General features: G+C 55.0%; 7 protein-coding genes across 7 annotated transcripts; 3 read left to right on the top strand and 4 right to left on the bottom strand.

The window, feature by feature from the left end:
* Positions 1-397: 397 nt before the first annotated feature.
* On the bottom strand, positions 398-2,151 carry COCMIDRAFT_102722 (uncharacterized protein; the record flags this gene model as incomplete). Its single annotated transcript, XM_007692564.1, has 4 exons — positions 398-1,783; positions 1,833-1,913; positions 1,967-2,036; positions 2,129-2,151. The coding sequence occupies 4 exons, from the start codon at positions 2,149-2,151 to the stop codon at positions 398-400; spliced, it is 1,560 nt and encodes a 519-aa protein (XP_007690754.1).
* A 173-nt stretch (positions 2,152-2,324) lies between these two features.
* Positions 2,325-2,759, bottom strand: COCMIDRAFT_102717 (uncharacterized protein; the record flags this gene model as incomplete). Its single annotated transcript, XM_007692565.1, has 1 exon — positions 2,325-2,759. The coding sequence occupies one exon, from the start codon at positions 2,757-2,759 to the stop codon at positions 2,325-2,327; it is 435 nt and encodes a 144-aa protein (XP_007690755.1).
* Positions 2,760-3,773: 1,014 nt separating this feature from the next.
* COCMIDRAFT_102746 (uncharacterized protein) lies at positions 3,774-5,197 on the top strand (the record flags this gene model as incomplete). Its single annotated transcript, XM_007692566.1, has 5 exons — positions 3,774-3,910; positions 3,964-4,031; positions 4,094-4,317; positions 4,368-4,775; positions 4,826-5,197. The coding sequence occupies 5 exons, from the start codon at positions 3,774-3,776 to the stop codon at positions 5,195-5,197; spliced, it is 1,209 nt and encodes a 402-aa protein (XP_007690756.1).
* A 793-nt stretch (positions 5,198-5,990) lies between these two features.
* Positions 5,991-6,800, top strand: COCMIDRAFT_102736 (uncharacterized protein; the record flags this gene model as incomplete). The annotated part of the gene is made up of 5 exons (XM_007692567.1): positions 5,991-6,036; positions 6,141-6,203; positions 6,255-6,322; positions 6,376-6,438; positions 6,489-6,800. 5 exons carry the CDS (start codon positions 5,991-5,993, stop codon positions 6,798-6,800), a joined length of 552 nt encoding a protein of 183 aa, XP_007690757.1.
* A 438-nt stretch (positions 6,801-7,238) lies between these two features.
* On the top strand, positions 7,239-8,948 carry COCMIDRAFT_28685 (uncharacterized protein; the record flags this gene model as incomplete). The annotated part of the gene is made up of 1 exon (XM_007692556.1): positions 7,239-8,948. One exon carries the CDS (start codon positions 7,239-7,241, stop codon positions 8,946-8,948), a length of 1,710 nt encoding a protein of 569 aa, XP_007690746.1.
* Positions 8,949-9,049: 101 nt separating this feature from the next.
* Positions 9,050-9,199, bottom strand: COCMIDRAFT_102771 (uncharacterized protein; the record flags this gene model as incomplete). Its single annotated transcript, XM_007692568.1, has 1 exon — positions 9,050-9,199. A coding segment is annotated over one exon (150 nt), but the record flags the coding sequence as incomplete, so codon positions are not given.
* Positions 9,200-9,293: 94 nt separating this feature from the next.
* Positions 9,294-11,318, bottom strand: COCMIDRAFT_39241 (uncharacterized protein; the record flags this gene model as incomplete). Its single annotated transcript, XM_007692561.1, has 2 exons — positions 9,294-10,000; positions 10,121-11,318. 2 exons carry the CDS (start codon positions 11,316-11,318, stop codon positions 9,294-9,296), a joined length of 1,905 nt encoding a protein of 634 aa, XP_007690751.1.
* Positions 11,319-12,268: the final 950 nt, after the last annotated feature.

A 12,268-nucleotide genomic window follows, 5' to 3' on the forward strand; every position in this document is an offset into this window, starting at 1 on the left:
GGGGGGGAAGGAGGGATAAGGGTGAGTGGGGGTTAAATTAAGTGGAGAGGGATGTTGTCGATCGAGGAAACGGAGCGCGCATGAATGGATAGGTGAATGCAGGAACGGGCTTGCTGGGGTACGAAGCTAGTAGAGAAAGCATTGACAAGAACAATCACAGAAGACATCGCATCCAAGAGAAACACACAAACTTGGCAAAAAGGTAATGTCTATCCTTTATCACTGCCAACATCGACTAGATGCTGTGCAGATGCAACAACTATCTATCTACCTAGAGTCCAAACATGCACACATGCGCCGACTCCCCATTCCATGCCGTCCCTTTCGTAAATAAGCGTGGTATCCTGTAAACATCTCTCAAAATCCATAACATGCTCAGCATTCCTTGTGTATGCGTCTAGTCAACACCCTTGTTCCTCAGCGCAAGAGAAGGCTTGGTGAAGATTTGGGCACCGTCCACAAGACGACGCTCCTCGTTCTTGCGACCGTTGACAAAGTCGGGGTAGTTGAGAGTAAGCTCAACAGCTCCGTTGACAACGTGGTCTACAGCCTCGACACCCAACATGAATGAGTGGTCCTGGTTACCAACCTCGTAGCGCCATGAGCCGAAGCGGCCACGCGACAAGATGTCCTTGGCCTGGAGGGCAGGGAGAAGCTTGGTGAGGACGCCTTCACGCTCAAGCGAAGGAGTGGGGTATCCGTGGTCAAAGGCGCGGTGGTAGGTGGAGACAATCTCGTCGTCGGACTTGATCATCTCGGTGTTGATGAGACCCTGAATGCAGTCCTTGAGCAGGTTCTCTCGGTCGACGGGCTTCATGCCAGACTCGGCAACTTCCAACATGATGGACCAGTACGGGCCCTCCTTGGGCTCGGTGGAGCTGGGCTTGGAGCCATTAGCGAGCTGCTGGGTTGCGAGCTTGACATCCTTTTGCGGCTGGTTGTAGGGCGAGTAGTTGGAGAAGATGGTGGCACGGTAGAAGGGGCAGTCGTCCTCGGGGAAGTACAGCCAGCACTTGTCGCCGATGCGCTCTGGGCGCTCGCCACGAAGGCCAACACCAATGACGTGGGTGGTGGAGTAGTAGAGGCCCTTGCTGAGGTCAATGAGCTCCTTGTCGCCCATGGTCTCGACCAGGGAGTCAACAGCCATGGTGTTGATGAGCTTCTTGTAGTTGACGACGGTGCCGTCCTTGAGGTGTACCTTGTGTCCATCGGCGTCAACCTTGGTCACCTTGCTGTTCTCGCCGTATCGTGTCTTGGACTCTGGCAGTGTCTTGGCGACGGCGATCCAGATACCACCGGTACCGTCTCGTGCGGGGAAGCGGAAGGTGGCGTTGGGGCCCCAGTTTCCAGCAGTCTTGCCGTGGATGATGTTGTACATGACACCCTTGACATTGGGTGCAGCGACACGCTCGCCAAGCCACTCGCACTGCATCTTGGTGGTGGGCACAGCCCAGACCTTGAAGTTGTATGGCCTCATGAAGAGGTCGGCAATACCGACACCCATCTGCCTGACGATCCACTCGTCAAAGTTCTTTGGCTTGGTGTTTGCCACGCGAGACTCGAGGGCGGCATCAATCAGACCGTCCATGCACTTTGCCTGGTCGTCCTTGCCCAACATGGACAGGTTGTTCTGGAATGGGTAGGGGACCCATTGGCCCTTGCAGCGGACGTAGGAGATGCGCTGGTGGGTGAACCAGTCATCTTCCTTGGGCAGAGCCTCGTCGATGCAGTCGTCAAAGTACTTGTAGTGGGAGAAGATGACATGGCCACCAACATCGTAGAGCTGGAGCGTGGTTAGGAAGGAGCAGCCAATTGGCGGGCGGGATACTTACGAAGCCCTCTGGAGTGGTGTCTGTAGAGGCCAAACCACCAGGTGTCTCGTTGGCGTCGACAATCAGCCATGAAGGGCCATCCTGGGGTTGTTAGCACAAGGGCAAAGCTGTGTTGGACACTGGGGTACACTTACAATTTGGTTGAGACGCTTTGCGGCACCTAGACCGGTAGGGCCAGCGCCGATGACGAGCACGTCAACGGAGCTTTGCCATGGTCAGTTTGAGCGAGGCAGAGGGCAGGGGAGGGGAGGGGAGGAGAGAGGAAAAGAGCAAGGTGGGTTGGGCGGTGAACGTACATTTCTTCCTTTGCGGATCCCATGGTGGCCTGGAGGATTTCTTGGAAACTTGGAACTCGCTTTAGTGTCTGGCGAGCGAGGTTGAGCATGTATAGGTGAGAAGCTACGAGGAGCAGTGGCCTGGGAACACTTGGGGCGTGGGCGGAAGGAATATAGAGAAGCTGGAGAGGAACTAGGGACGCCAAGGAGGATACTGTTATAAGTGGGCCCAGGGTAGGTAGTTAGTGGGGGGCCAGGCGGCGAGGGACTGGGCTGGCGACCGCCTGGAGAGCCTCTGCATGTCCAAGCACAAGAGAGGCTCGACGGCAGAAAAGGGGCAGGCCGCCATGGGGGCCCCGTCGGTGCAGCAACCGTGGCTGCTCGTGGCCACATTGATTGGTTCCAACTTTGTGCAACACCTGCCTCGCCTCTTGGATGCTACTCGCATAGCGCGTGTGCACCACCGACCAACAGTGTCGGGTATCGAGACGGGTAAGTAAGCAAGTAAGTAGTATACGGCAGCGGCAGCGGGTGATGGTGTGGTGTGCTGTACTGTGGTGTACTGTGCTCCCCCGATGCACGCTCCCGTGGGAACCAGGCATGGCCAGACGGGCGTAATGCTATGTAGTAAGTAGGTACTGTACTTAGACATGTAGCATGTACACTGACGGCATGTGCATGTGTGTGTACCGTACCACATTCTCTCCTCAGTCGACTAGGCGGGCAAGCGCGTCTATCTCTTGGAGACTACAGCTTCAGATCCACGGCCCACGGGCCACGGGCTGCGTGTCGTGCTAGTGCGACGGTGTAATCAAGCGTGTACGCATACGGATTGCTCAACGACAACATGCATGCCCCTATTGTGATTGCATGGCTTGCCACTTGCACTTGTGGGTGTGTGTCGCTAGGCCTGCCCTTTTGCCATGTCGCGCGTCATGGACCTTGTCTGCTGTGCCCTGCAATGTAAAGCGGCTCTGCAGGGCGGCCACGGTACGCGTACTTACGTACGCCTTCATCCACGCCCACACAGCATATCGCAGCGCGGCTCAAAATTTCGCCGCCAGAACCAAGGCTCGCAAAGCAAGCCGATTGCGCGTCCAATGCCCGGCTCCACAGCAGATCCGTTTCACGTCGCCATCGCCGCCATCAGAGCCGCGGCGGGGATTGGGAATCGTCATGCTGCCTGCTATCGGCGCGAGTACAATAGTCGACCGTTGCCCAGTAGGGTAGAGGCAGACGCAGACGCAGACACAGACGGCACCCCCTGTGCGCCCCCGTTCTACAAGCTGCTCTGGCTGAATTTCCGCTCCGCCCCTCCCTTCACTAGCGCCTAACGCATTACCATCACATTTACGCTCCCTCCCAACAATTCTGTCGCTCCTCATCTCCTTTGCTGCCTCCAAGTGCGCAGAGCCCTCGTCCAAGACTTGTACCCTGTGCCACGTTCGTGTTGCACCGTTTCACTCTACCCTTGACGCGCAAGACCCTCATCAGTCAGCGGCGCTAGCCCGCCCATCATTGTAACCTCAACCACAACTCTGCTCCCACCCCCGATCGCCGCATCTCTTCGACCTCAGCCACCGACAACTCCCTCTCCTTCTCCCCCCCCCTCTCTCTCTCACCTTCTGCCTCTCCACAGTCCCTCGTTAACTACCAACCCCAAACCATGTCTCAAGACGAGAAGGTGAGGTCCTCAGTCGAGGCTTCCCGCGACACTGCTCTGCCAGTCCTGCCCACCGTCAACCCCGATGCGCAAAAGTCCGCACCTGAGCCGCCCACCTTCCATCCCGCCGTCTACATTGCGTATGCCTCACATACCTCTGCCCTCTCCGCAACGCACGCTAATCGATACCCAGCACATGGATCACGCTCAGCTCCAGCACAATCGTCTTCAACAAGTACATCCTCGACACGGCCAAGTTCCGTACGTCTACTACCTCCCGCCCCTGTCCCCCACAAGCGCATACTGACAGCGACCCCAAACAGACTTTCCAATCTTCCTCACAACATGGCATCTGGTCTTTGCGACCATCATGACGCAAATCCTCGCCCGCTTCACCACCATCCTCGACTCAAGAAAGAAGGTGCCCATGAACGGCCGTGTCTATCTGCGAGCTATTGTCCCCATCGGTATCTTCTTCAGCATGAGTTTGATCTGCGGTAACCAGGCCTACCTGTACCTCAGTGTGGCCTTTATTCAGATGCTCAAGGTATGTCGACAAGATTCCCAGAGTAAACACGTGGATGCTGACTTAACAAGGCTACTATGCCCGTCGCTGTCTTGCTTACCACCTGGGGTCTCGGTGTTTCGCCTGTCAATCTGAAGACGCTTGGAAATGTGTCTTTCATTGTCATTGGTGTCGTTGTTGCCTCGATGGGTGAGATCAAGTTTGTCATGACTGGTTTCCTGTTCCAGGCTGCTGGTATCGCTTTCGAGGCTATCCGCTTGGTCATGGTCCAGCGTCTGCTCAGCGGCGCCGATTTCAAGATGGATCCCCTCGTCTCCCTCTACTACTACGCCCCTGCCTGCGCTGTTATCAACGGTGCCATCTTGCTCTTCACTGAGCTCCCTTCGATGACCATGGCTGACATCGACCGCGTCGGTCTCTTCACCCTGTTGGCCAACGCCTCTGTTGCATTCTTGCTCAACGTCTCAGTCGTCTTCCTGGTATGTTCATTGTTCTCACCTGCGCAAAACACCTGCTCACAAGTTTCCAGATTGGCAAGACCTCGTCGCTCGTCCTCACCCTGTCCGGTGTACTCAAGGACATTCTCCTCGTCTTCGCGTCCATGTTCCTCTTCAAGGACCCCGTCAGTCTCCTCCAGGCTTTTGGTTACAGCATTGCGCTCGGTGGTCTCGTCTACTACAAGCTTGGTGGTGAGAAGCTCAAGGAGTACCTCGGCCAGGGTAGCATGAAGTGGCAAGAGCTCGGCCACAGCAGGCCTGTTCTCCGCAAGCTCATGGTTTTCTCCGCTGTCATCATCTCCATGTTCTTCATTTTCGGCTCCCTTGGACCCCGCTATGCCCCCGAGTCGACCAACCAGGTCTACAACGGTATCGGCAAGCTCATTGGCGACAAGGCTGTATAAAACGCCTTTTCAAATAACCAGTGCACGCTATCAGAAGTCTTAAGCACGCCTGTCGACGCACTCTACTACCATGTCGCGCCTTCTTCTTCTTCTTTTCTTATCTTTTTATTGTCAACTTGGAGCAGGCTCGAGGTGTATGGTGATTGGGTATGATACATATAGACTAGTGGGTTTCTCTCAGCCAGAGTGAGCCTGCTTTGGGAAGCTCGTTGGTTCAGAATGGAGCTTTGGGCACAATAGGGAAACGATGAAGTGATGCGTTTTTGTCGGATATAGATCTTGCAGGCATTCACAGCGACTGCGAGCGAAAGGTATATACTACCTTCTAGCCACATAATGATAATGCTTGTGAAGCAAACTGTTCTTTTTGTGTGATGAGATGCAACTTGAAGTGTAGTGAACAACTCAACACAGTCATTCAGCTTCGAGGTAGACATTGAAGAAAAAGTGTTGGATTTCTCAAGCTTCGCTTCATGTCTCCCTTTCCCACGCCACAACGCACCCTGAATTGATCCACATGGCACGATTGCTCCTACTGGGAATGCAGACAACCTCACCCAAGAATGATAATAAAGGGTCCCAAATGGCGTCCACCGTTTGTAAATCCAGCGGAGATGCTGACCAGCGCTAGCGAGGGCACTTTGAAGGCGCGTGCAGGTGGAGTTGGGGTGTCCTCGCTTCGCACGGGCCACACCACGCCAAGTCTGGCCTATTTCGCAATTTCGTGTTCGCGAGAACTTCACTTCTCCAGTCGTTACTAACCCCCAGCACAACACGCTCAAAATCAGTCAAAATGGGAATTGACCTCGACCGCCACCATGTTCGAGACGGGCACCGCAGTATGTGAAACCCCCGTCGAGTCGGCGCAGAAATGCGCTGGCGAGAGCAGTCTTTTTAGACGCAACATGAGCCCGAGAGAGGAGAGAGATTGACGAGTGTACAGAGGTCCCTAAGTCCACCAACCCCTACGTCAAGCTGTTGGTGCGTCTGTACAAGTTCCTGGCTCGTAAGTACTCCGACTGGAATCGCGCACAAAATCTGTGCTAACTGCGAACAGGCCGCACCGATGCCCCCTTCAACAAGACCGTCCTGCGACGCCTCATGATGTCCAAGACCAACCGTCCCGTAAGACACCAATGGCACGAAAGCCTATCGACACAACAACTAACATGATATAGCCGGTCTCCCTCTCCAAGATCGTCTCCAACGCCAAGGGACACGACGGCAAGACCATTGTCATCGTACGGCTTCCGAATACCACACACCTAATGACTAGCTAACTCAGGATCAGGTCGGTACCGTCACTGACGACAACCGCATGCTCGAGCTCCCCAAGCTCTCGGTTGCGGCTCTCCGCTTCACTGCCTCCGCTCGCGCGCGCATTGAGAAGGCCGGTGGTGAGACCCTCACCATCGACGAGGTTGCCACTCGCTCCCCAACTGGATCCAACACCCTCCTCCTCCGTGGACCCAAGAACGCCCGTGAGGCTTTCAAGCACTTCGGCTTTGGTCCCCACTCCGGCAAGAAGCCCTACGTCGAGAGCAAGGGCCGCAAGTTCGAGCGTGCCCGTGGTCGCAGAAGGTCTCGTGGTTTCAAGGTCTAAGCGTGTGCTTAAAGTGGTTCGGTTTCTCTGGTTTGGCGTGGTCAAGGTCATGGGAATTCACTTATGAGGCGTGCATTATGACTAGGAATGGCTCTTTGAAGGCCTATAAAAAGATACTCGATGCTCAACATAAAATGAAAGCATACGAACGGGCTCTTCGAGCTCATGGTCAACCCATGAAAATCAGTACCTCATTGTGAGCCAGACGTATTTAGTGATGTATTGCAACGTTTTTTTTAGTGCTGTACAACTTTTCACTGGACTGCTTGTCCGCATTCGGCAACCCAGAATACAATCACTGATATCGGGATCTTTGTGTCAAATTTTCTTGCGGTTCCCCCGCATCCAACCAACCAGAGCGCTAGCAACTCTCACCCACGTAATGGCCCAACCTAGTCACTGCAGCACAGCAGTGACTTGTACATCAACATCTGCAAAATGGTCGACAATCGCAAAGTCGGTGTATTGGGCGGAGGCCAACTCGGTCGCATGCTCATTGAAGCCGCAAATCGCTTAAACATTCAAGTCAACGTACTGGACGCAGCAGCAACACCCGCAAAGCAAATCTCGGCGCACAATGGACACATTGAGGGGTCTTTCAAGGATGCGGCTGCTGTAAAGCAACTTGCGCAATCTTCCGATGTCGTCACCGTGGAAATTGAGCACGTGGACACGCACATGCTGGAAGAGGTTGCTGGAGAGGTGGTGGTTGAACCCAGTTGGAAGACACTACGAACAATCAAGGATAAATATGCGCAAAAGCAGTATTTGAAAGAGCATGGAGTCGCTGTGGCTGACAGTGTTGATCTTGAGGGTAAAGGAATCGAGGGACTCAAAGAAGTAGGGTCATCGTATGGATATCCCTTCATGCTTAAGAGCAAGACAGAAGCCTACGATGGCAAAGGAAACTTTGTGGTCAAGAGCGAGGCAGACGTTGGTGCGGCGTTCGAAGCACTGGGTAAACGGCCACTCTATGCGGAGCGATGGGCTGACTTCAGAATGGAGCTGGCAGTCATGATTGTCAAGACCAAGGATGGAGTGCTCACATTTCCTACCGTGGAAACTGTACATGAGGATAGCATCTGCAAGCTCACATATGCGCCTCCACGAAATGTATCGGAAAAGATCACACAGCAAGCCCAAGAGCTGGCCAAGAAGGCCATCGGTGCTTTCGAAGGCAAGGGCGTCTTTGGTGTCGAGATGTTCCTCCTCAAGGATGACCACCTACTCATCAACGAGATTGCACCTCGTCCACACAATTCCGGTCATTACACAATCGAGGCCTGCCCAATCTCACAATACGACGCTCACCTTCGCGCGATTCTCGACCTCCCAATCTCCCAATCCAACCTCCGCCTCCGGGAACCCGCCATCATGCTCAATATCCTCGGCGGCAAGACACCCGACTCCCACGTGCAGGTCGCAAAGAAAGCCCTCGACTCGCCCAACGCCTCCATTCATCTCTACGGCAAAGGCGACGCCCGTCCCGGCCGCAAAATGGGCCACATCACCGTCACAGCGCCCACGCTCGCCGCCGCAGAGCGCGAAATCCAACCTCTCATCGACTTTGTCGACACCCAAAAGGGCAAAACCCTCGACCCCAAAAGCAACACCAACAGCGGAAAAGAAGACCCCCTCGTCGCCGTAATCATGGGCTCAGACTCTGACCTCCCCGTCCTTCGCGCAGGCCTCGAAATCCTAACCACCCTCCAAATCCCCTTCACAACCCGCATCACCTCCGCGCACCGCACCCCCGATTGGCTCCGCGAATTCTCCAAATCCGCCTCTCAGACTTCGCTAAAAGTCATCATCGGCGCTGCCGGCGGCGCAGCCCATCTCCCGGGCATGTGCGCTTCGTGGACTACCCTCCCCGTCATCGGACTTCCCGTCAAAGCGACACACATGGACGGATGGGACAGTCTGGTTAGCATGACGCAGATGCCTCGCGGAGAGCCCGTGGCAACGGTCGGGATTAACAATTCCACAAATGCGGCGTTGCTGGCCGTCAGGATTCTAGGAGCCGAGGATAAGGCTGTGCGGGAGCGGTTGAGGGCTTGGATGGAGGGGAATGAAAAGGAGGTTTTGCGCAAGGATGGCGTCTTGGCTGAGGGGGGTTGGGAGGAGTATTTGAGGGGAATGGGGAAATGAATCGTGTGAGCTATATATGTATAGAGAGAAAGAGAGTGTTCACCGTCTCTCTTTTTTCTTTTCTTTTTGAGATGGCACAATTGTATGCACTTGTGAATGGGTCAGGGAGAAGAACACACACACACACACACACACACAAAAAAGTTTAACGAGACGAGACGAAAAAAATATATTATTTTCTTGATCTCACATTTTTTCTTCTTCTTATCTCTTTTAGATTTCTCTCTTCTTTCCTCCACCTCATCCTCCTCACTATTCCTCTTCCTTCACTCCATCTTTCCAAACTTCAACATCTTCAACTCTAGGAGAAAAAACAAAAAACAAAAATAACACTACATTACATTTTTAGTAAGAAGCGTAGTTGGAGTAGCTGTCAGATGGCTTCTCGTTGCTGCCGTAGGCGTTGGAGCCAGACGAGTACTGGTTGTTGGAGGGAGTCTTGTCGTGGGCGGCGGGGGTGGGGGTGGCAGCGGGCTGGTAAGCTACCGGGGTGGAGACAGCTGGGGCGGGCTGGTAAGCAGCTGGGGAGGAAGCGGCTGGGTAGGAGCCGTGGACAGCTGGGCTTGAAGCAGCGGGGTACGAGCCGTAGGCGGCAGGGGAGGAGACAGCTGGGGCGGGTTGGTAGGCAGCTGGGGAGGAGGCGGCCGGGTAGGAACCGTAGGCGGCGGCGGGAGAAGAGACAGCGGGAGCAGGCTGGTAAGCGGCCGGGGAAGAGGCAGCAGGGTACGAGCCGTAAGCAGCTGGGGAGGAGGAGGCTGGGTGGCCAGCAGGCTGGGTGTTGTAGGCAGCAGGGGCGGTGGAGCTCTCGCAAGGAGTGGAGCTGGCGCTGGATCCGTAGTGCTCAGCGGGAGCAGAGGAGGTGCTGCCAACGGGGTAGTGGGCAGCGGGGGTGGAGTAGGCCTGGACGGGGACGGTGCTCAGGGTAGAGGCGGAGTGAGCGCCATAGTTGTTTCCACCGTAGTTGTTTCCGCCGTATTGGGCTGGCTTGGAGTGAACGGCAGCTGGGGAAGAAGCGGCAGGGTACGAGCCGTAAGCGGCCGGGGAGGAAGCAGCTGGGTAAGAACCGTAAGCGGCCGGGGATGAGGCAGCTGGGTAAGAACCGTACGCAGCTGGGGATGAGGCAGCTGGGTGGGAGCCATAAGCAGCTGGGGATGAGGCAGCTGGGTACGAGCCGTAAGCGGCTGGGGAAGAAGCAGCTGGGTGGGAGCCGTAGGCAGCAGGAGTTGAAGCAGCTGGGTAAGAGCCGTAAGCAACAGAAGAGCTGTTGTGGGCTGGGGAAGAGCCGTAGTTGTTTCCACCGTAGGTCTTGCCGTGTCCAGGGACGACGGGGGAGGGAGTAGCCTTGGTCTTCTCATACTCGCAGGTGTACGCCTGGCCAGCAGAGGTAATGGTGACAGTCTGGGCTGGCTGGTGGTAGACACCGGCATCGTAGTGCTGGGCAGTGGGGTAGGTGACCTCGGTGTCGTGGTCGTAGACGGTGGTGGTGGGCTTGGTGACCTCGTAGGTACCGGTGGTCGAGGCGTAGATGGTGGTGTACTCGATGACGGTCTCGGTCATAGTCTTGCCACCCTCAACCTTGGTCTTGTAGCCAGCATAGGGAGCGGTGATGTAACCAGTCTGGGTGGCAGTGACGGACTGACCACCGTAGGTGCAGGTCTCACCAGCCTTGGCGGTAGTGGTAGCCTCAGCGGGGTGGTCGACGGGGTGGTCAACTACCATGTCCTTGCTGGGGACGACGTAGATGCCAGGCTTCTCGTAAACCTTGACCTCTGGCTTGGGCTCCCCATAGGAGTAGACGTGGTTGTACTCGGTCCACTTTCCACCCTTGTACTCCTTGACGTGAACGGGCTGCTCCTTGTCACCCTTGGTGTAGAGACCAGAGCCACCGTATCCGGGAAGAGCCTTGGGGCCAAGGTTCTTGTATGGAACCTCCTCAATCTTCTCATAAAGCTCGTACCAGCAGCCAGCAGTGCCGTTCTTGGAAGCGGCGCCAGTGGGAGCAGCATAGCTACCAGTTCCAGTAGCAGAGTGAGTGATGGTCGTCTTGGTGTGGTAGACAACGACTGGCTGCTCAGTGTTGGTGACGGTAGCGTAGTTGTTGTCGTAGTCCTTGATGACAGTGGAGACGTAGGTGTCCTCTCCCCACTTGGCACAGTTCTTGTCGCCGTAAGCAGCAGACACGCAGGTCGGGTAGGCCTGGTTTTGGGTGGTCACGGTGACTGGCTGCTTGCCGTAGCCGGGATTAACGGTGGTGTAGCCGATGGGGGTTGCGGTGGTGCTTGGCTGGGCGCTGGAGTGAGCATCGGCACCGTATCCGCCATAGGCCTGGTGGGCTGCGGCGGTGGCAGCGAAGATGATGGCGTACTTCATTTTTATGGGTTAGTAGAGTTAATTATTATGTATAAATAAGATCGTGGATAACGAATGACTGGGGTAAGTTGATAATGAAAAAAAGGAATGGCGTCGTCACTCGAAGAGTGCGGAAGATGATGATTGATTGAGTGGATCGTGAAGATGGAGAATGCATGAAGAGAAACAGTGATACATATATACTCACTTGAAGCAGCAGAGCTCGGTCTCTGAGAGACTTGCCCCTGAGGTTGCGAAAGCTTCCATCATGCCCTTGATTCGATCTGCACCCGCAGCGCCACCGCATTGAACGAGACCCACTAAGCACTCTTGAGTCTGATGCCGTTGCAAATACGATGTGCAAGCTTTTAGGCACAAGGCTGAAACTCGAACTGATCCCCTACATCTGTGCAGCCTTGTGAGACTCCGTGTTACTTAGAGACTTGCTTTTGTATCATTGGAGACAGTTCTTCACTTGGTCGTTCGCTCAGCAGCTCTGTGAGTTTTCGATTCTACAAGCAACGACTTGAACATCCGGGCATTCCGTTATGCATGGGATGAGTCGCAAAAGCGAGTCATGGAGTTCACGATATCCCTTTCTGTGTGGATGTATTTCCACACTGCCAGGTCGTTGGAGTCGAGTACTAGCTGCCGAGTGCTAGTTCGGTGAAGCGTCGTCGTTCATCGGACCAGTATTGCCTGTCAATAGGCCTAGACTCTATGGCCTCAGCGCTTTGAGCCGTCAATAGCGCGAACTTCAAGATCGGCATCGCGTATAATCGTGCGTACCTCGTACGCCGCGAGTCTGAGTTGGTGCGTAGACTTGACATCAGCTCGTAGCAGACAACGAAGCCACCAGCGTTTACTCTCAAACAATAGTATCCGAAGACTTCAAATACAGTTCGTATTTGTCAAACCTGTCCAATGCGAGATACGTGGTAGCGCCCAGCATGACGGAAGCTGTTCAACCC

Source organism: Bipolaris oryzae (genome assembly GCF_000523455.1).
Source record: "Bipolaris oryzae ATCC 44560 unplaced genomic scaffold scaffold_133, whole genome shotgun sequence".
Classification (NCBI taxonomy): domain Eukaryota; kingdom Fungi; phylum Ascomycota; class Dothideomycetes; order Pleosporales; family Pleosporaceae; genus Bipolaris; species Bipolaris oryzae.